The following is a 23,498-nucleotide window of genomic DNA, read 5'->3' on the forward strand; positions in this document are numbered from 1 at the left end:
TCGTGGGTCAAATATAACAATCCTATTTTTTTTTCTTAACAATTTTCTTTGACAAATGTATTTCTCTGCCGCATGCATTCTTTGTTATTCACTACTAGGTTTAAATAACCAATTTGCTGACAAAATCTAGATGTAAAATATTAACCAATATATGCATTTTCTATATTGCCACAGCATTGAGAATGATAAAATGTGAATCATTCATCAAGCTTCAGTAGTAAGAGCAGTAACTTATTCTTAAAATTTGAAAGCCGAATATAACTATTACAATTATATTGAAAAGATACAAATTGCATATACCCTTCTGGATGAAGAAGGGTAAATACTTGCCATTCTAGACTTGTAATCTCAATATTGTGCTAAGTATGCAACTTTAATAGAAGATTTTGTTATTCATACTAACATGTCAGCGTTTGATAACTTGGAAGTATCATGCTTGTATTGCGCTGAATATATGATATTAGAAATTTGCCCTGCATTTTGTGCTTTTATGTAAATCAGATGTTTACAAAAATCAGAGCTTTGGATTTCAAATTTTATTTATATTATATAACTATGCTCTGTACAACTCTCTGATTTTGGTACTTGTATTTTTTTAGGTGTTGATCCAGAATTGTACGAATTGACTACTTCTAAACCGGAAGGCTCTAATACTGTCAATCGATTGACTGATGCATTTGCTCGGCTAATGTCCACAGCAGAGAGAACAAGCACATCAAGCAGGTGAAAAAAAAGCTTATTTTAAAATCCTATGCAACTAGCAGCTTGGACTACAGTTGTATCAGTTGGGTACTTCTTAAAATAATTAAATGTATTTACACAGTAATGATCGATGTACAAGTCTATTCATCATTTAATAGAATCCTGAAGTATTTTGTAAACCTGCCAAGTTTTATACAAAAGATGAAAAGTATAAATGAATGGAGTGAAATTGCAGGGTCAGAATCCTGCAACTTTAATGCCACTATTCAAGAAAGGAGAGAGACAGCTTGAAGAAAACTGTAGGCTAAATAGACTAATCTTTATCATTGGGAAAATACTGGGATCCATTATTAAGCATGTAATGCAGGACAAAAAATCCTTGAGACAATTGAATAGATCTATTAAAATATTATGAAGGGGAAATCATGCTTAACAGACTTGCTATAGTTCTTTGAGGAGGTAAGAAACAGTGGATAAATGTGATAAATTGGTGTACAGGGTTGGGGTGTGATATATTGGTATGCAGAGGGAATTGGCTGACAAAAGTCAGGATACGTGAGTCATTTTCATATTCTCAATCTGTAACGTGGGATGCCTTTGAGGTCACTACTGGGGTTTCACATTGTTGTATTTATATTAATAACAGCACACAATAAACTTGCTGATGAGAGGAAGGTAATTAACAAATGGGAGGAGGCAGAGAGACATGGTGGGTAAATAAGTGGATGGGGAGTTGCCAAATGCCCTACATTGTAGGGCAATAAAATTATTTTACTTGGGAGGAATAATGAGAAAGATAATTACATAAAGGAAGTAAGGCTTCAAAATGTTGCAGTAGAAAGAGATCATGGAGATCTTGATGCATGAAACACAGAGTTGTCATCCAATTTATAGACCTCTCACAAAATGATTCAAATGCTGTTGTTCCCTTTGCACCAACACTCACTCAAATCACCACTCCATCTTATAACATTTAAATAGGGATCTCCCGTTAATCAAATAATTGATCTTCCTCCTCTCTGCCCCTGGCATGGGGATCTTCCTTATGATAGATAATCTGAGCAGTACTCACAACTTTGTATCCAAAGCCCGGCATTCTTATTTGCTTATCAGTTTAAACTGTTAATTCACTCTTATTGGCTCTGCTCCAATAATTAGCTAAATGGAGAAAGAATGACTTCAAATGAATGAGGTTTGGAGAGATCTAGATGTTTTAATGCATCTAAATGATCACAGTAAATTAGCATGCAGGTCTAAAAAGTAGTTAAAGGAAATGACACATTGGCTGTTATTGTAAAGGGGTTGGTGTTTAAGAACAGGAGATACTGTCTCAGTTGTACACACTGTGAGTGAGGCCACACCTGGAATGTTGCAATGTTTTATCCCCAGATTTATGAAACAATAGAATAGCAACTGGAGCCTGTAGGAAGGAGATTCATCAAATATTTCCTGGAGTAAGTGGTCCTATGAAGAGAGCTGGCAGTTTGGTTTGTTTTCCATAGTTTAAGAATGAGGAGTGATCTTATTCAAACATGTTGGACCCCCTAGGGACTTAACAAGGTAGATGCTAAGGTGTTTTCACTCAGAAGAGTTACGAACAACGAGTCACTTACAAGTGGCTGGTTAACAAAACTGAGATGTAAAGAAATTTCTTCTCCTAGAAAGTAGGGAGTCCCTAGAATTCTCTGCCCTGGTGTATTTAAGGTGAAGGTCAGTAAATGAAAGATCAATGAATTGTGGGTTATGCAGAACTTAGCACTTAAGAGTTTAGTCCACCATAAATCAGCCATGATTATAGTGAATGGTGGGCAGGATTGTGGAGCTGAGGGACCTACTCCTGCTATTTTCTTGTATCAATTACAAAATTGATTTAGTATTGTCACAAAAACCAAGGTACAGTGAAAAACAGGACTGTGGAAGTAGACAAACCCTCATGTCTTTACTCTGCCATGTGGTTGAAGGAATGGAGAATGTCGTTTGTGAGATGGTTTTGTAACCTCCATTTTGTGAACTGGCCTTGCTCAGGAATAGCTGGATCAAAACTATTAAAAGTGGATATGATAAGCCCCTTACCAAAAGTCTACTAGAGACCATTTCCAAATAAGTTTGTGCTCTTTGGCAAGATAGAAGATGCAGGCTTATGAATAGAGCGGTCTGTGTCTTGACCTGAATTAACTTGAGCCTAACACCTGGCTGATCTGGCTACACTAGTTTGAACTGAGTCTGATTCAGGGAGAACAAGGGAAGACCTGAAGCTCAAGTCCTTGGGAGAAGAGTGATACAGTAGTGCTCCAAATTTCACTCTTTTGAAGTGATTCTCTCTTCCTTTAGATACTCATTGGTATTTCGAAAAATGAGAGGTAATCTCGCTGAAGGATAGCCCTCTGGTGGATTGATAGGGTGGGCTCTGAGATGATGTTTCCCCTGCTAGGGTATCTGGAACTAGGTGCAAATTCAGAATAAGGAATCTCCTGTTTAAAATAAAGGCGAGGAGCTTCTCTGAATTTCTTTGCTTCATGGGGCTGTGGAGGAGTCATTGAATTGATTCAAGACAGACTGATATTCACAAGGTGCTGATGGATAGAGGGAGACTGGGGAAGGCAGTGCTGAGGCCAGGATTGGAACAACCATTATTGAACGGCAGAGGACTGGTGGGGCTATTCCGACTTCTTGCATGAACAACATTTTATACCTTCTAAAATTCTCCTTTAAAAAAAAATCATCTATTCTTATGAGCTAGATTTTGCATTTGTTATGAGACTGAATTCACTGAAATAGATCTGATGTCTATATTTTTGCAATTAAATATAAGAATTAAGAACTTAGTGTCTAATATGTTAAAAGAGTGTCATATCCTAATACTTTGTTTTTGAGAAAATGATGAATAATTAAACTTAATACTTCCTTGGTTTTCCATGAACATTCATAATTGTTTATGCTCAGCCTGGTTGCTGCCATGACTAGTGTAGGATGCCAGGGATTCCTACTGCTGACACCAGATTGTAAATAAAAGTAGAAAAAGTACAATTAACTTCTAAATACTTGTGGGTAGCAGCAAATGCTAGAACTTTGCTGACTATAAGATCTAAGCAGATACCTCTTAATTTGGTTTGTGTTAAATTGTATTTGTTAATGTTGCCATGAAATATCTGGGATTTTTAGTGTTGGAGGGGCTATAATAAATACATCATTGATACCTTAACATCTTCATTAACCTTTAGGATTAACATTAATAATGATAAGATGAACTTGACTTCAATAAAAGTTAGGAGGATTTGTCCTCTTAAAAAAAGTTATTGAAACAATCAGAATAAAGGCTTAGTGTTGCATGTCTTATGATCATTGCAATTGAACTGAATTGACATTATTACTTACATCCTTCATATACATGAGTAAAAATCTTTGTTATGTCTCTGTGTAAAAGTGCAATTGCACAACAGTTTCAAAGTAATTTTTTCTCTGCTTCATAGGAAACCAAAAAAGGAGGAAATTCTTAGTAATGAAGCTGCCCAGGTGATAGCAAGCCTTCCCGATCTGTCATTCATGCACGCCAAGGTGCTGATGTTTCCAACCACATTAACACCTTTGGTAAGCTCTCATGAAAAAGCAGACTGAGCGGTGGATCATAGTTTTAATTTATGAACATTTTAAAATATGACTTCTTTCAGCTTTCTCAAAATTAAAACTAATCAGTTATCTGGATGATTTATTGGTCAGCAGTTCAGGAGTGTTCTAGTATGGATTATACAATAGTGTTGTATATTTATTTATATTGGTCATTTAAGGATGTTTATATTAAGAAAATCTGTAAATATCAGGTGGAAGGATCTGCAGATTATTTTTCTTTTGCTTTGTTGGGTTGTATAAATTTGTTTTGTTAGCTAATTTAGCAATGACTTTCATAAAATATTGGAAATCTGAATATTCAGATTCTGTTTAACACTGAAATCCTGGTGAATCTTTCAATGTTATATTTTGTTTCTTATTGATTCAAAAAAAGTCCTCTAGGGTGTTTCAAAGCCCCTTTGATAAAATATTGACTTCTACCGTTGTGTACCCTATTTTCATCAAGCACTGGTCTGCCTGAATCCAATGAACTATTGAAGCAATTTCTAAAATCGTAAGTGCAGGCAGCAGCTGAGCACATTTCAGAATAAGATACTGTAATTCACAAGCCTGAGCTCTTTGGGGAATGAGGGACCAAGATTTTGCTCTGGTTATTTGTTTTATTTTGCCACTAATGCATATTTTATTGAGGATTTGCACAGTGTAAAGATATGGTGGACATAATCATAGTTTGCAATGATTGGGCTGTATGTACAGTAATAACTATGGATTGTAAATGGTGAAATTCCTATGGAAAAAATGATTCATTGAAGAACCTGAATAGGTTGATGTGCATGCCCAGGTTCTTTTATAACTGTAGTATGTATATTTACTTTTAGAATACAGAAAAATAAAAGATGATTTGAAGCAACCTTGTTCTGTGCCTTTCTTTGATGCAGAAGTAGCATCACTGGGTGACAATCCAATGTTATGAACAGCATCTAGGTAACAGCCTTGGTGGGATAGGGCATACATTCATATCAAAGGAGAAGTTATAAAACTATTCATTGTTCAAAAGACAATACATTAAAAACCCACATTGTTTTAGTGATGGATGTCTTAAGAAATAAAGTGTTGATCTAGCTTTGCAAATCATTTGTTTAGATGTAAATGCAGCAATTTAACTTGGGCCATGTAATTATTTCATTAATGTTGATGTGACATTTTTTATGATTCAAGATGATAGGCCTTCCCATTTTGCTGCTGGCTAACCCTTAAACCATGCCTCCAGGCACAACTGTTCCCACTCTCCTTTCCTCAGCATCTTTCATAATGTTGTTATTCTATGTTGCATCAGGTTTCATCCATCCATCATCCAATGTTTCTATAATGAGACACATTAAATACCAATTTTATAGATGTCTCCAGTGATTAAACGTTGCAGAGAAGAGGCATAGATAGCAACCCAAGTACTAAAGGAGAGGGGATGATGTTTAAAGAGGATGTGTGACAAGTTTTTAAATAGTGGAAGGTGCCTGGAATCAGCTGCCAGGTGTAATGGAGCAGATATACTCGTGATTTTAGATTGGCACCTAGATATGCAGGGAATGGAGGAGTGTGGATCAACTGGAAGATTAAGATGCAAGAGATCACTGGTGAATTAGCTGTTTGGATTCAGAACACAAGGTAGTAGTCAAAGGGGATTTATTCTAGTTAGAGGTCTGTGATTAGTGGTATTCTGCAGGAATCCATACTGAGACCTCTGCTGTTTGTGATGTATCTGGATGGGTTAGTAAGTTTTCAAATGATATAAAGATTGGTGATGTAGAGAGTGTAAAAGACCGGCAAAGAATGCAGTGGGATATAGATATTGGCAGAGAAATGGCAGAGGGAGTTTATCCCAGCCAGATGTGAAATGTTCCTCTTGGTAGGTCAAATGTAAATAGTACACTATTAATGACAGCCCTTAACAGAGGGATCTTGGGGGCATTGAGTTCAAAAATCAGTAAGGTGTTGCAGCTTTGTAAATCTCTAGATGGGCTGCATCCGGAGTATTGCGTGCAAATTTGGTTGCCCATATCGGTAGGATGTTGAGGCTGCCGAAGAGGTTTACTAAGCTGTTGCCTGGATGAGAGGGCATTTGCTATAACAAAAGGTTGGGTTGTTTTTTCTAGAGTGGTGGAGGCTGATGAGGGGTCTGTTAGAAATGTATAATCTTATGAGAGGCACAGAGTAGACAGACAGTGTCTTTTTATCCCGGATTGAAATGTCTAATACTGGAGGCCATGCATTTAAGTGAGAGTGGGTATGTTCAAAGATGTGATGGGCAAGTGTTGCCTGGAATTACGGAGTTAGGAATATGATCATGTATTACCAAAATTAAGTGGGACTTAGATTTCTGGAGAGTCTTTCAGTCCTATAACATCACAAAACACTCCATGGTATACACTGGGGGAGTCTGGCTGTCAGATGAAGCACAGCTCTGAGTTAAACCTACCACTAAATATATTTTCCCCTCCTCCCCCCCCCCCACCCCATGCTTTCCGCAGGGATCACTCCCTCTCTGATTCCCTGTCCATTCATCCTTCCCCATCAATCTCCCTTCTGGCACTTATCCCTTGCAAGTGGCCTAAGTACTAATCCTGCCCCTACACCTCTTCTCTTACCTCCATTCAGGGCCCCAAACAGTCCTTCCAGATGTGGTAACAAATCTGGTGAGGTCATCTAGTTTGACTGGTGTGCCCAACGTGGTCTCCACATCAGTGAGACTTGTCATAAATTGGGGGACCACTTCGTTAAGCATCTCCACTCCATCCGCCACAAGTGGGACTTCCAACATGTGGTCTATAGCTTCCTCTAGTGCCAAGATGAGGCCACCCCACCCTCAGGGTCGAGGAGCAACACCTTGTATTCTGTCTGGGTAGCCTTCAACCTGATGGCATGAATATAGATTTCTCCTTCTGGTAAACAAAATCCCTCTCCTTGCCCCACCTGTATTCCCCACTCTGACCTTTTAACTCTTCTCATCTGTCTATTACTGCCCCTAGGTCTTCTTCCATTTCTCCTATAGTCCCCATCCGGTCTGATTCCTCCTTCTCCAGCCCTTGACCTTTCCCACCCACTTGGCTTCACCTTTCACCTTCTGGCTAAGTGCCTTCCCCTCTCCCCACCTTTTTACTCTGGTGTCTCCCCCCTTCCATCTCAGTCCTGAAGAAGGATCTTGGCCGAAACATTGAGTATACATAATCTGTGGATGCTGCCTGATCTGCTGAGTTCCTCCAGCATTTTGCTCTGAGTTGATGTTAAGGCTGAAACCGCATTCGAGCTACTGGTAGTCCAGTATAGAGCTGCATGGGCCTGCACAAGCAGACGTGCCATCTTCTCTCCTGTATGAACATGATACCACTCAGAGGTCTGATGCCTTGGCCAATGATTATCCCTCACCCAAGGTTGCAGACTTGGATAATTCTTTCATGGGCATGACCCTTCTCACCATTGAGGACATCTTCAAAATGCGTTGCCTCAAGAAGGCAGCATCCTTCATCTGGGTCAAGACCTTTTCTCATTACTACCATCAGGCAGGAGGTACAGGAGCCTGAAGATCCACACTCAATGTCTTAGGAACAACTTCCTCCCCATTGCCATCTGATTTCTGAATGGTTCATGACTACTGTCTTGTTATTTGTCATCTGCTCTATTTGGTGACGTCGTAGTTTTTTGTCTTGCACTGTACTGCTGTAACAAAGCAGCAAATTTCACAATGTATGTCAACAATAATAAACCTGATTCTGATAAAGGATAACTGGCCGTGATAGATAACATTGCTCTTGTGTGTGCTTGATGCATTGTTCCACTACAATATTGACTGCATTTTAGGATTAATTGTTACATGGTTTGGAGCAGTCTGATATTGTGATGGGTGCGATGTATAGGCAAGTCGTCTTACAGCAGATGAAACACTTCTGAAGTTGTGAAAAACACAACATCCAAGCTCTCACAAACAGTGATGTGATAGCAATGCAAATGTCTATTTAGTGACCTTCCTGAAGGGATAAATATTGGTCAGGATACCAGAGATAGCACTACTGCTTTTTGATGTTCAACATCAACCTGAGCAGTCAGACAGAGCTTTGGATTAACACAGCAAGCTGATGGCAGCCTGGATATTAATGCACAAGGGCCAGCACTGGGGTCACAGCTGACAGCCTGGAGAGCTCGAACACTAGAAGCTTACTTGACCATTGCTGGCTTCCGTCTCCAGAAAGCTGCAGATTGCCATATTCACACAGCAGTCTTGGGAGGAGGAATGTGTGCATTTTGTGGCTGGTTGAGTTGCAAGTAGTATAGTGAGTTGGAGGAAACAAACTTGAAACTGGAACCTGTCTTCCTGGTTCCCCCACTGCCTACCTCTCACATCAGAACTGGGAGGCCTTGGTCAGTCCCAAATGGGGAACCAGTCCCTCTAGTTCCCCATTTGAGACACCGCGGTGCAGGCTGGTCCTGCCAGACTGGAAGGCAGCAGAAACATGATCTGAAATTGCAGTCAAAGAAATGATGCAGATGGACAGCTCGCCTTCAGGGTCTTGCAATACATGGAACCCCATGCCGATGACAGACACCCAGTCACTTTCATACACCCAGTGACGAGCTGTTGAAGAGGCAGCTCTTATTGAAAGCGTGAGGGATTTCACAAAAGCAGGAGGATGCTGAGTGACTTAGGCACCAGCTTTGAGGTAAAGGCAGGTCAGGCTTTTGATTGTGGTCCTTTATTTCCAGATTTCCAGACAGAGTGGGGGCCAGAATATCTTACATTTAATGGAGAAGCAGTAGGAAATGAGGATTCCATTTGAGTAATATTTAATATGATATGGTGTTTTACATGAGCAGTAACCAAGCAACATTTGACACTATCGCATAAATATTAGGCCAAAGTTGTTTAAAAATAGATTTTGTGTATCATTTTAAAAGGAAAAAGGGGGAAGGGAGAGTTAGGAGAGGAAGTTCAAGGATTTAGGTTCTGATAGCAAGAATGGGAGGCGTGCAAAGATCATGGAGACTTTTTGAGCTAAGAAGTTTATAAAGGTATGGAAGGATAAGACCAAGGAAAGATTTTAAAGCATTTTTAAATGAGAAAAGTAATTTCATGAAGGTTTAATTAAGAAGAACCAAAGCAATGTTCCTTTGCCTTGCATCTCAAATTGCTGCTGTTCCTCATGCAGTACTACTACAGCCCACGTGATGGAGCGCCCAACACATCAGGATGAAGTGATTGATTGCGATCACCAAGCCCGGCTATTCCGTCGCCAGAAATCTGCTGCTGTACAGAATCCAACTGCTTGCCAGCTTTGTCCTGTGTAGCACACATTTCACACTCCTCTTTGAATGAACACTTGCCGCCCTCTCTGTTTTCAATATCCTTTCCATAACAGTGTAGTGTAGTGACAGAGACCAGTATAATACTTTAAATTAGAAACTAATCCTAAAACATGCCACTGGCGCATTAGACAAGGCACAGAGAAAGGTGTTATAAAAGATTGTAAGGTGGGGGTGGGGTGGTGTTTAGAGTGGGGAGGCTGGATGATGTCAAGGGGCAGTCGGCAGGCAGAAGGATTGGCTGAATTTGGGTTCCTGGAGAATTCCCGATATAACAGGAGACGTGATCTGTCGTTTTCCCTTTATCTGTTTATCCATTTTCTCATTGTTAATCTTTGCTTGTTGCTATAGTAAGCAACATTCTCTGTACGTATTTTCATTTTCCTGTTAAAGGTCCTTCATCCTTCAAAATTCCATGTTGAATTTATTGGAGTCCTATTATGGCATGAAATAATAAAAGATCGTGAAGCATTAATTCCATTTCTCTTTCCACAAATACTTTTTGACTGGCTGAGCGTTTCCAGCATTTCCTGTCTTTGTTTGCCTCAGATTTCCATCATCTAAAATATTTCACGTTGAATGCATTGTGGTCCCTTTCTGCGAGTACACTCAACGTCCTTGTCTCAAGTATTGACACCGTCTGCGTCCAACATTCGTTTACCTTGTTAATGCTATGGACATTCTTAGGAGCAATCTGAGTAAAAACATAGAAGTAAAGAGCTGGGACGGATAGGGCTAAAGAAGGAAGAATCTAATAGGAGAGGAGGGTGAACCATCAAGACAGGTAAGGAGGGGACCCAGACGGAGGTGATGGACGTGTGAGAAGGTAACCAAAATATGGAATGTAAAAAGAAACATGGAGTGAGGGCGGAGAAATTACTGGAAGTTAGAGAAATTATGTTTATGCCACTCAGATGCAATATGAGGTGTTGGCCCTCCAACCTGAGAGTGGCAGTAGAGGAGGCCATGGACCGACAGGAATCAGCTTCCATCAGAGGGAGAGTAGTAGAGCTAATCAGAAGGTCCGGAATTTGTGGATCGTGGTTAGTTGTGAGCAGAGTAACAGATAAACCCAGGGATTCCCCCATGACTGGCCACACCGATCCACACCTCAAATATTCAGAGGTTCGAAGAGAAAGCCACAGATGCGACAGTGTCTCGAGGTAGATGAAGATTGCTGCAGAAGGCAACGACTGATTGCTGTAGTCAAAATCAGAATCCCGTTTACTATCACCGGCATATGTCGTGAAACGTGTTAACTTTGTGGCAGCAGTATAATGCAATGCATAATAATAGTGAAAAACTGTAAATTATAGTATGAATATATATATTCAATAGTTAAATAGGTAGTGCAAAAATAGAAATTAATAAGTAGGTGAGGTAGTGTTCATGGTTCAGTGTCAATTCAGAAGTCTCCGCCTTCGGATAAGGTGTTTTAACAGTAGTCTCAAAAAAGTTACGGAGCACTAATGTTGCCGCGATAAACCATGCAGTGTCCTCTCATTGAATTTGTCCCAGGATGTTACTCAGTTGGCCACCTAGTTCGATTGTCGATCTATCCTGGGTCCATTATATTGACGCAGCAAGCATGAAGAAGGCGTACCAGCAGCTCTACTTCATTGGAATTTGTGGAGATTTGGTATGTCACCAAAGACTGTAGCAAATTTATAGATGTACAGTAGAGCATTCTAACTGCATCATTGCCTGGTACAGAGGCTCTGTACCAGGATTGAAAGAGTTGTAGACTCGGCCAGGTCTATTGCAGGGACAACTGTCCCCACCATTGAGGACATCTTCACAAGGATGTGTCTTGAGAAAGCGGCATCCGTCATAAAAGACCCTCACCACGCCCTGTTCTCCTTACTACCATTGGGACAGCGTTACAGGAGCCGGAAGAATCACAAAGTGTTTTAGAAATAGCTTCATCCCCTCCACTATCATATCTCTGAATAGTCCAAGAATTCATGAACAATTAGTTCTCTTTTGCACTATTTATTTATTTAGTTTTGTAACTTATAGTAATTTTATGCCTTGCACTGTGCTACTCCACAGAACAACATATTTCATGATGTATGTTAATGATAATAATCCTGTTTCTGACCAACAGTGTAAATCATTGGCAGATTTTTCTCCACCAGAGCAGCGTGTCCAATTTGGTTGCAATATTTGTTTAAGAGAATTAATGGACGAGTTTTCAAGTGGAAACGCAGGTAGTAGATTTACTGAAAGACTGCTGATAGAAATGGCCTCCAGAAATAAACTCTGCTTTTCTTTCAATCTCTCACTAAGGAAACAAGGGTGTCAAAGGTTACAGGAAGACGACAGGAGAATGGGGTTGAGAGGGATAATAAATCAGTTATTATTAAATGGTGGAGCAGACTTGATACACTGAATGGCTTAATTCTGCTCCTATGTTTTACGGTCTTCTGAAATAAAAACACTAAGTTAAATTGGAAAATTAACTGCTTGGGCCTTTTATTCATAGTTGTAATTCCCATCTCAATAACATTGGTTTCCAAATTTATGTGGGACTGAGCTGTTCTGTACTTTCTGTTCCTGAGAACACTGCCACCCTTGACTTACTGCTTAGAAGCATTTGAAGGGAAGATGAGCACTGACCACCGTCACAGCTTCAATTATCTGAGACAGTGGAATGATGGTCAGTTTTCTACTCACTGTTGTCAACCAGATAGGGTCTATTGATCTACATAATCATTCTATATGCAGACAAATAATTGGACCCACCCTTCAAGTGAGAAGCCAACAAAGATAATGACAAATGAACATTCACTCCAAGGCTAAGAGGCGGAGAGTTCTGATTAATAAAGCTGTCATTTGAATTAAGGACTAGGATTCTTTAATACAACTGTTTTTGGGCTGGTGAGCTGCTATGTATTGGGCATGTCTGCTGTTTGATACCACTGTGCAGGAAATGACTACAGGGGAAGGAGCGAGAATGAGATGCAAGAAAGAGAGATGTCGCAAATGAAAAATTCAGTTATTCTCACGCAGCTCTTGCAAGTTAGTGAACAGAGTCACTAAGTCATGTATTACTTTAGTGTATCTGGCAAATGAAGGAAATATAAAGAGCAAAATAATTAAAGAAATAATTTTTTTAAGACTACCTTTTGTGAGATTGTACTGCCTGTGCATGAAGCCCCAGAACCTTAACTGGCGTGCCCTCTTCTCAGTACAATCATCAGTTAGGCCACGTGCACAGCTTCTTCACTCCACCATCAGTTTCCTGAATGGTCCATGGACCACGGTATTTATTTTGTTCTTGTGTTGTACACTATTTTTATGTATTTCCTATTGTAATTTATAATAATCTGTATGTCTTGCACTAGAACAACTAATTTCACAACACTGGTCAGTGCTAAGAAAGCTGATTCTGAGGAGGTTTGTTCCTCCCTCGTATACATAGGTTCCATTTTTCCTGGGTAAAATTCACTGGAACAGATTTATAGTTGATAGCTTCCCAAGATGGTCCTGAACTACTTGGCAATTCCAGGTCACACTATGGCTGTCGGGAAAAAATAATTAAGGATTGCTGGAATGGAAGGGGACAATGCCTGATGACTCTGTTCAGAGTTAGCATCCTCAAAGCAGTGAGTGCCCAGAGGACGAGGGAAAATAAGAATCATCACCAGCATTTGTGAGAGTGGTGATAGGAGCAGGTGGACAACACGAGTTGTGAGCGTGTAAGCACATAATGGAAGAAGTGAGGAAGATGATTCTCTGTCTCCAGGCAGAATTCCAGGAGGACGGAACTTCCAATTGTTCCTACACACCTGTCCCAGCTTGAATCAGGTCACTTCATAATTCACGTATTCTGCAGGGCAATGAGAATACACCAATATCTGTACTTAATTCTGGTGATTGTATGTCATTGAGGTGTGCTTCAGAAATCCCTAGGTGGTGTGTCTAGACAACCCACGTCCCAGTCTGGAATTGGAGAATAACTGTGCCCCATCAGTACAGTTTGCAGGAGAAGACCAGAGTGCACTGGAAGAATACAGAGAAATCGACCAGAGTGCACTGGGAGGCTGCAGAGAAAGGACCAGGGTTCAAATAGAAGCTGCAGAATGGTAGAAGATACTCAATCTGGCATGAAACTTGAGTGGATCCAGGAATGTATTACATTCTTCACTGAGGAAGGGTGTGGTCACTGCACATGCATTCTCCAGAACAATGACTGCCCAGTTTCTTGGTCATGCATGTTGTGTATTATGACCATTAGGAAAAAACAGTTAAAATCCTTGATGACAACAATTAAAAATTGGAGGACAAATTAAACATATAAAAGAAATCTCAGCTTCACTCACAGGAGCAGAATTTGAAATCTTCCTAAAAAAAATGTATGAAGAGGCATTCCAATGGATGAAAGGCTAGAAAGAGAAAATATATTTCTTCTGATGGAGGAAGTGCAGAGCATTGAGGCAAAACTTAAAGCCAGTGGATCTGGGAGAAGGCCACTTTACAAATGGAATCCAGCAGCTCTCAGCCCAAGAAGGACTGTTGAAATTTCAAAACACAACACAGGAATAGACCCCTTGGCCACAACCACTGTGCTGAGCATAATGCCAAGTTATAGACCCTTTGGCCATGATCAAAATCACCACTATTACATCTTCTTTCAGCACTGCTCCTTGTAGCCCATTCCCACCTGAATGTAAAGAAGCTCCCCACCCCTCCCCCAGTCCAATGTTAAATGTTCTAGTATTCAATGTTGGCCAAAATTTGGAAGGAAGGCAATTGGGAGTTATGATGCAGATCAGTCAGAATCTACAGCAAGTGAGGGGATGTAAAGGAGCTGATCCAATGCCTCCTCCTTTCAAGCAGAGACACTGAACTTAAAATTGCTAATACAGTTTGTTATCAACATAGTTTCCAGTTAGGGTGTGATGACTGTGTAGTGGTAGCAAACCCATCACATTTAGATGCTCTGAATATGGAAGAAATCAGGGAGAAATAAACAGGCTTGTTTCAACTGGAGATGCCAATGTTCAAGATGATAAAGGGCTCTTAAAATAAGATGATAGTATTTTTAAACAGTGGATAAATCATTAATTAGAGGAACCCACATCTAAAAGGCATTAATTGGCCCCCATAAATTGACCCAGTGTGCGGGTAAGTGGTGGAACTCGTGGGGAATAAAGAGAGATTGTTACGGGATTAGTGGTTGATAGTCCAGTGAGGATTCAATGGGCCAAAGGGCTGTTTCCTTACTGTATCTCTCCATGACTCTATTAGCAGCCCAGTTATAATGGGAAGCACTGGATTAATGTATTCTGTTTCTAAGACACAAGCTGTCAGACACGGAAAGCCCAATCTGGAACTGTGGTGGAAACTAAATCCATTATGGCTTTTAAAAGGAAAGCAAATAAATAATTCACAAAACAAACATTTCAACTACCATAGGGAATGGGTCTAAATGGAAGAGCTCTTACAGTGTGTCAGGCTTAGGAATTCCCTGTGTACATTATAATTCTTGGATTCTGGTTTCTACCTGGCTGTTTCACACATGTTACTGTTAAAGAATGCAGTTGTTTTTAAATAAGAGTTTGGGAACAGGTAAGTCATCAGATTTTACAGTTTATTGTTGAATATAAAACTACAAAAGTAAGACTGCTCAATTTCACTTACATTTCTTCAATTGGATTTAATTACAGTTGTAATTATGTGAATACAGTAACCTTGCTTTCAGACGTATATGTTTGAAATATTGCATAGAAAAAGGCACAGCTCCAGGATCTGTGGCAAATTGCAGTGTTTCGGCCTCGGCAGAAGGGAGAAGCACTCTCATCATAGAAAGCAGAGGCATTTCAATCTTTGAATACAGCTTCTACGCGTCCACACAAATGTACATTCCAAAAGCTGAATACAATTCTTACTATACATACATTCTGTACACATTATAATCCGTTTTGCAGAGTCTGTTAGCTACTCATTAAAATAAATATATTTACACAAAGAATAAATAAGGTGTGGGAAATATCACAGCTCAACCAAAGTTTTTTCTGTTCATTCCTTGTTACCTTCCAACAACCGATGAGATGTTACTCTCAGGTCCTAGTTTATACTGTATCTACCAGTTCTGTCCATACACTGTACAATTTACACAAAATATTTTTATATACATGTATAATTTCTAAGTGGCCATCTTTGAGGGCTTTAAAAATATACCCAATAAAGTGAAAGATAAGTTTGGAATTCCAATACCTCTCCCCATCTAAATCAAAAGATCAGACATGATATAAATTGCATTGAATTTATTGGAGTAATTTTTGTTGTTTACTGAGAACAAAGTTTAATAATATACCAATGTATATCAAACAAGACTAGAAAGTCCTTACTTTATATTTTTATAAATTACTGAAAGTGGCCACTTCAGGTTTTGAGGGGAAAGCACGATTTGTAAACATAAAGACTCTTTTTGCTTCCAATCAATGGAAACTGTGCCAAGTTAAGCAAATCACTAGCTGTTCCTTCATTTTGTTTGTGAAAGGTTTTAAATTTGCAAAATGAAAATCCAAGTATAGTCACAGTTACTGCAAATAATCATTTCCACTGCAAGAACAAGAGAAGGATTTAAAACAGATAATAATGTGGCAGAACATAAAACATAATTTAAAATTCTTAAATAAATTAATTTAAAGACTTACTCCTAAATTAGCCATATGCATTGCAATATAGGTTGTAATCTACACACAATTGCTACGGTACCAATGAAGAGAAACACAAAACTAAAAAAAACAAGAATGGTGTTATATAGTTGACAGCAGGTATGAGGCATTCCAATTACTTCAAAGCAATTTACCAGACAATTATTAAATACACTTGTCTGTGATTAAACATAAGCTTTCAAAGCATTATTACACTCAGTGTAAGAGTCATGCATAGAGATCTGCTTTTACCTGAAACTTGATTATCTTGATTATATATGATAAACATTGGGGAGGGGACAAAGGAAATGTTGAGGGGGGAGGAAAATGTGGGAGGGGGCAGAAGAAATCCCCTACAAAATCTTGCTTTAATGGATGAATCTCAAAAAGCCAGTCAAATTGGAATTGCAAAGTGTTGTTATAAGGCTGGCTTTAGTTTCAGAGGCTTGAAGGAGGTTTATTCAGTTGCTAAGTTCTGCTCCACTCTGTAGCAGAAAGATTTGTACTAACTCACAGTAATACTGAAGTGAAGGGCGTATCCTCAGTGAATACGCTCCTAACAACAGTTATATTGATATCATACATACACTTTTCAAAATTAAATATGGATTGGAGAATAAGTACTTTGTTTCACAAAATAGATGAAGTCTAATCTAATGCTAGTTTCCTGGACCTCTTTAAATTGACTACTTTTGACAAAAAAACTCATCAGCCTCACCATACTGACGCACTTTATAGACTGAGCAAATGGATCTGCAGCCTGAAGATACTTCACAACTCTCCTTTTATACATTTTTTCCCAAAAGCAGACACATTCATACCGTGTGATTTATTAATATATCTTAATTTTAAAAAAAGAGGGGGCTAGATTTACCTCACTCAGACTCAGCTGTGGAATTAAAAATCTGATTTGTTAGGTCTTTCCTGCTTCACAGATTGAAAGCTCACAACATAGCACCAAATTGTTGTGTTTACCTGGTAACTTTCATTTCATTCACTTGCATAGATGCAATGTCCTTTGGAGATCAGATGTCACACAGATGCAGAATGGATGTGTTTACAATGTGAGAAGAAGCGAGACAGTTTTGTTTTTGGACAAATGGGTTAAAGCGGACTGTGAGGAGGTAATGAATGAATTTAGAGTGGGAGAGGGATAAACAGAAAGACTCGGATTAGCTGTGGGAATGATACTTACCTATATTAGCACATAAATTGCACAGCAATGTGATGAGGAAGATTCCCCATCCGTCGGACACTGTACAAGTTGCTGAGTGATTTACTCCACTCCACCATTAGATCTTCAAAAAAAAATGGCACTTAGGGTTCAACTTTTAAGTGTTTTTGAATTTGCTACATTAATCCATTAATTATCTATCAGACCCACTGTGTAAAGTTAACTCTGGTAATAATCAGCATGCATTGTTAATACCGTGGGAAATGTTAATGCCAGTCAAGCTCTCTGGCCCAGAAGGTGAACATAATTAAAAAGAATGGAGTTCCATTCTTTCAGGTTATGAAATATTGTTGGAGGATTTTTTTAAAAGTCAAATTACAATACAGTTTTTTTTAAACTTTAAATTTTGCTCATTTTTCCTTTCCTTTTGGATATAGTCCAGTAATTCAATTTTTGTTCCTCTTTCCAAATTTTGCCAAGTTTCACCATCCTTTCCAGTCCTTTTTTTGGTTTATTTCCCAATCCTTCAACCTGTTCATTTAAGGAAAGGAGGTAAGACTGTTGGTCCCATTATTCACTGAGGTCCCTGTTGCTTGCTGCTTGTAACACATCATTATCAATTCACACTTCCAACTGTTTACGGGGCAGGAAGTTTTAAACAGGCACTAACGAGTCTAGTTAAATAGTGAGTAGCAGAGATGCCTTTCTCTATCATCATCTAGGGTGCAAACTAGAAATTTTGGTTTTGAACTAAACGACAAAATTCTCAGCCACACACAAAATGCCACACTTTCAAGGAACATACTGGGATGCTGCTAAGTAAGTGGATGCATTAATGATGTTAAGAGGAAAATAAATAACAATTAAAAGGTCCATTCTTCAGAATCCAGTTAAAGTACATCTCCTCTGCCCAAAACGTTTCCTTCAAGCAAATCTGCATAAGTACAGCCTTGAGATCCACTCAGAACTTCAGTTACTCTTACATTCCCCTCAAATCCAGCACACAAACATTCGGTTTATCTTTTTGTATAAAAGTACAAGGTATTCTTGCTCATCTGAATTTAGCAGAGTATTGTGACAGCACATCCTATCAAAATAGCTATCCGGTGTATAAAAACAGCATTTTATAAAACAATATGATCAACTGCAGATCCTGTACAAAAATATAAAATAAACCCAAAGAGCAGGTTCAAAACAGCAACTGTCGCTTTGTAATGAATGGCTGAACTGAGACATATAGGAAGAATGTCAAGGCTTGCAGAGAGAGCCCGGTTTACCTTAAATTTAAAAAAAACTCACATGTATACATTTCATAATAATTCTGACATTACCTTTGTGCTTGGTGTATTCAATGCACAATACTTCAGAATTGTCATGATACTGTGTGTGAAGACAACCTTGCTTTCAGCAAGTGTTCAGAGATTGTTCTGAAACAAATCAGTGATGAACAAAAATAACACTTAAAACCCTACAAGTGGACATACACAGATGAAGACACTCCCAACTCTACTGCAAACAATAACTAGTGTAATTGTTATTTTATATAGACTAAAATGCATGCACACTTGTAAAAGTTGTAGCGACTGCATCACATTTAAAACAATAAAGGATGAACGATATCTGTAAATAAACTGCATATATCAAAAAAACAGTCTTTTTTTTGTCATATCAAGACCCAACGAGCACCTCCATAATGTGGTCTAGTTCAGCAAGATCCATTTTAAAAGGCGGACTTGGAGTCACTGATTGATTGCTGTATGGAGAAAAGGTTTTCAAGATATCATCTGCAGTGACAGTGGCCATTTTTGCACTAGGTCCAGTGGTAGGTGTGCAAGGATCAAAGTCGTACATGGAGGTGTCAATGTCTGCAAACAAGATGTCATCAAGTGTCAAATCGGTCAGAAACCCTGTTGTGGTGATTTCAAAGTTGCCGGGCAATGGGTCTACAAGCTTTGTTTCAGATGGCTTGTTCTCCTGCACCTCCTCAGGCTTCTGACTGCTGGACTCACTTGTGTCACCTTTGTAGCTTTTTGCGCCAGTGGTGGTGGAGGTTGGGCACAGCTCCTCGATTTCATCCAACGCAGAAGAGAAACTATCTTTCAGGGCTGGCGATTTGCTTGTGTCCACATCAACAGTTTGAGAGCTGCTAAAGGTGTCCTCCTCGAGCAAGGAGGCTGGTGTCAGGCAGGAGTCTGGTGACGTAGAGCTTACCAAACTTGTGGCTTGGATTGGAGGAGCAGAAAGGTGGCTGAATGCTGGCTGGACTTCTCTGTAATTATCATTGAGAGTGTCAGTGGACTGAGAAGGGGCGATGAACATAGGCCTCAGGCTACCTTCTCGCTTTAGTTCATCCTGAATTCGTCTCAACATATTGTTGATTAATACTGTCTTCTGCAAACTGGGTTCTGTTAAAGGCTGTTGATTGTAAAGTTTCATGAGGGAAATGTTGAAAATGGTTTGACGCTGTAATGTGTAAGACACCTTTGAAGAACCATGCCCAGAGGACACTTTGCCTTCCATCCCATCTTCATTTTCACTAAACTTTCGTTTAGCTCCTTTACCCAACATATATCTGAAAGAAAACAAAAACTAGTTATTAAAATAGGCTTATATCCTGATGGGTCATTTCAAGAATTCTAATGTAAATCTATACTTTAGAGATATGGATTTCAGCAAGTAAGCATTGATCGCCATGTAGACCTGTAATAAAATGTTTAGAGACCTAATATTATTTTCCAGAAATGTACAATTTTTATCTGATAGACCAGCCATTCTCAACGGGGGCCCTGGCACATTTGAAGGGGGCCACCGATTGAAATCTGCGAGAAGGGCAGCCCCAAGTGTTTATGGGGCCCTGGTAACTGAACCAATGAAATACCCAAGCAGCAACTTTCATTGGAGTCAATAGATTCTCCTATTTATAATATCTTTCCAACACACCGTTTGAATTCGGCGCACCTGGTAAATTCATTGCTTAAGCTCCTCCCACACAGCCTCACTTCAGAGTCAGAGTCAGTCGTGAATCAGACCGCACCGGGTCAACGTATTCAACCAAGGGTTCTCACATTTATGTGAAACATCTCAAGCAGATACACAAGGATATGCAAGAAAGATTTAATGACCTGTTAAACCTCGGTATCCCACATTGGATTTTTAATCCATTTTAAGTACAACCCACCCAAATTGAGGCAGAAATTCAAGAGAGTTTCATTGATCTTCAGAGTGATATAACTGCACGTCGTCAGTTCAGTCAGTTTCAAAAAGATTTTTGGATCAAGAGTGATCTGCTGAATAAATTTACAACACTGTGGGAAAAAGCCCAAAGATTTTTTATTGCCTTTCCCTCAACCTATTTAGTTGAGACCGGATTCTGCAAGGCAGTTTCCTCGACAAAATCCAGGAACAGGATTGATATCGCAACAAGAGGTGACCTCCGACTGTCATTGTATAATTTGAAGCCCGATTATCATGAAACTTGCAGAAAAGCACCAAGGTCGAGGGTCGCATTAGGCCTGATAGATGTTTAATTTCATAGTCTTTATTTAAAGTTTTGTCCAGTATGTCATAATGTTCTTGGTGTTCAATAATAAATAATTTTCTGTCTATCTGTTTGTGTTGTACCCCTGTTTGAAAGGGGGTGCCCTGGAGCCTGAGAAGAGCTCCTAAGGGGGCCGTGGCCAAAAAATGGTTGAGAATCACTGTGACAGACAATAAACAGAGCTCCAATTCTCTCAAATATCAATGTGGGCCAAGTCATCCTGAACCAGAATCTCAGTTGGATCACATCTGGATTTAACCACAGACATTTAGATAGCACAGAGGTAACTGAAACATTGCCAACACCAGAGGACATCAGGTTAAAGTAAGTAGAATCACAGACAAGAGAAAATCTGCAGATGCTGGAAATCCAAAGCAACAAGTGGAGTAATGTTTAGGGAAGATGTCAGAGGTAGATTTTGTTTTACACAGCAAGTGGTAAGTGTATGAAATCCACTGCCAGGCATGGTGGTAGAGGCTGACACAATAGGGACATTTATGAGACCCTTAGATAAGCTCATGGATGTTGGAAGATCTGAGGGTTACATTTGTGTAGGAGGGAAGAGTTTGACTGTAGAGTAAGTTTATTTATGTCGGCAGAACATTGTACGCTGAAGGTATTTTTTGAAGGCTCACTGCGGCCAAAAAGATCTATTCAAAAAGTTCAAAGGTATGTTTGGAGAAAAAAGGGTGCAGAATTTCATGAAAAGTACACCTCTCCAAATGTTAAGCACGGGGGTGGATCGATAATGCTTTGGGCTTGTGTTGCAGCCAGTGGCACGGGGAACATTTCAGATAGAGGGAAGAATGAATTCAATTGAATACCAGCAAATTCTGGAAGCAAACGTCAGACCATCTGTTAAAAAAAACTGACAATGAAAAGAGGATGGCTTGTACAACAGGATAATGATCCTAAACACACCTCAAAATCCACAATGGACTACCTCAAGAGGTGCAACCTGAAGGTTCTGCCCTGGCCCTCACAGTCTCCCGACCTAAACATCATCGAAAATCTATGGATAGACCTCAAAAGAGCAGTGCATGCAAGACAGCCCAAGAATCTCACAGAACTAGAAGCCTTTTGCAAGGAAGAATGGGCGAAAATCCCCCAAACAAGAATTGAAAGACTCTTAGCTGGTTACAGAAAGCATTTACAAGCTGTGATACTTGCCAAAGGGGGTGTTACTAAGTACTGACCATGCAGGGTGCCCAAACCTTTGCTTTGGGCCCTTTTCCTTTTTTGTTATTTTGAAACTGTAAAAGATGGAGATAAAAAAAGTAATCTTGCTTAAAATATTAAAATGTGTTATCTTTAACTTGATGCCTTTTGGAAATCAGGTCATCTTTTACTCCCTTAGCTATTCATAGTAACAGAAAATTTGTGTGTGTGTGTGTGTGTGTGTGTGTGTGTGTGTGTGTGTGTGTGTGTGTGTGTGTGTGTGTGTGTGTGTGTGTGTGTGTGTGTGTGTGTGTGTGTGTGTGTGTGTGTGTGTGTGTGTGTGTGTGTGTGTGTGTGTGTGTGTGTGTGTGTGTGTGTGTGTGTGTACGTACACACACACTTTAAATTGTTTAAAGAAAATAAAACAGTAGATATCTGATAAGTTGGGTAGGAATCATGATTTAAACAGCCCATGCTCCTTATATCATCATTGAATAGCAGATACCTGGGAGTAAATTGATATTGGTTGTAAGACAATATAACAGACAGTATTACATATTACAGATCAGAAGCTTAGAAGGTAGTGTAAACAAATTAGATAATTACTTTGAAACTGTTAACATACCAGAGAATTTTACAGATGATTTGAATACTGCCATTGTTTTGCTGAAGATATAAACACTCAGTTCCAATGTACTTCGGGTCTCAAGTGACAAATGCATTAATACAGAGAGACTGTCAAATTCAACAGTGAAAAAGGTGGTATTCACAACCAGTGGAAGACTCTGCTGCACCCCGTGCCAAAGAAGAGTCAATGAAATTACTTTAAGGTTAATTATCATTCAACCATGTGCATGAATACAGCCAATCAAAACAGCATTCCACTAGGGTCAAGGTACAAAACATGGTACCAACAAGACCATAATGATAGCACAAAAACAGTCATAAAAAAGTAATATCATTGAAGTCCCTGAATGTCATGGCATGTAGACAGGCCTGTAGTCACATCCCGTGCACCATACCATACAACAGTTCTGAAAGTCACATCCCGTGCACCATACCATACAACAGTTCTGAAAGTCACATCCCGTGCACCATACCATACAACAGTTCTGAAAGTCACATCCCGTGCACCACACCATACAACAGTTCTGAAAATCAGTATTTTTTCTTTGTAGGATAAATTGACAGGTTTGGCAAACAGTTTCAAAGCACCCATCATTGCGGATTGAAATTACTTTACAAAGACAAAATATTCTCCATCGAAGAGATTGTACCCATTATCCAACAGTGCAAACGGCACTATCTAAATGTTCTCAGGATGCCTCAGATTAAGGGTCTC

At 39.4% G+C, this 23,498-nt stretch overlaps 2 protein-coding genes across 10 annotated transcripts in view; one reads left to right on the forward strand and one right to left on the reverse strand.

Moving 5' to 3' along the window:
• LOC140730568 (aftiphilin-like) overlaps positions 1–5,175 on the forward strand; it is an 82,979-nt gene extending 77,804 nt beyond the window's left edge. For both annotated transcript variants that reach the window (XM_073051222.1, XM_073051223.1), the window contains exons 8-9: positions 600–723; positions 4,173–5,175. In XM_073051222.1, coding sequence (XP_072907323.1) covers positions 600–723; positions 4,173–4,317 — 269 coding nt within the window. In that variant the 3' untranslated portion in view covers positions 4,318–5,175. The remainder of the gene's footprint in view (positions 1–599; positions 724–4,172) is intronic.
• Positions 5,176–15,200: 10,025 nt separating this feature from the next.
• Positions 15,201–23,498, reverse strand: part of sertad2b (SERTA domain containing 2b) — an 83,642-nt gene continuing 75,344 nt past the window's right edge. For all 8 annotated transcript variants that reach the window (XM_073051226.1, XM_073051227.1, XM_073051225.1 and 5 more), the window contains one exon: positions 15,201–20,032. In XM_073051226.1, coding sequence (XP_072907327.1) covers positions 19,129–20,028 — 900 coding nt within the window. In that variant the 5' untranslated portion in view covers positions 20,029–20,032 and the 3' untranslated portion in view covers positions 15,201–19,128. The remainder of the gene's footprint in view (positions 20,033–23,498) is intronic.

Source organism: Hemitrygon akajei, chromosome 7 (assembly GCF_048418815.1).
Source record: "Hemitrygon akajei chromosome 7, sHemAka1.3, whole genome shotgun sequence".
NCBI classification, from domain to species: Eukaryota; Metazoa; Chordata; class Chondrichthyes; order Myliobatiformes; family Dasyatidae; genus Hemitrygon; species Hemitrygon akajei.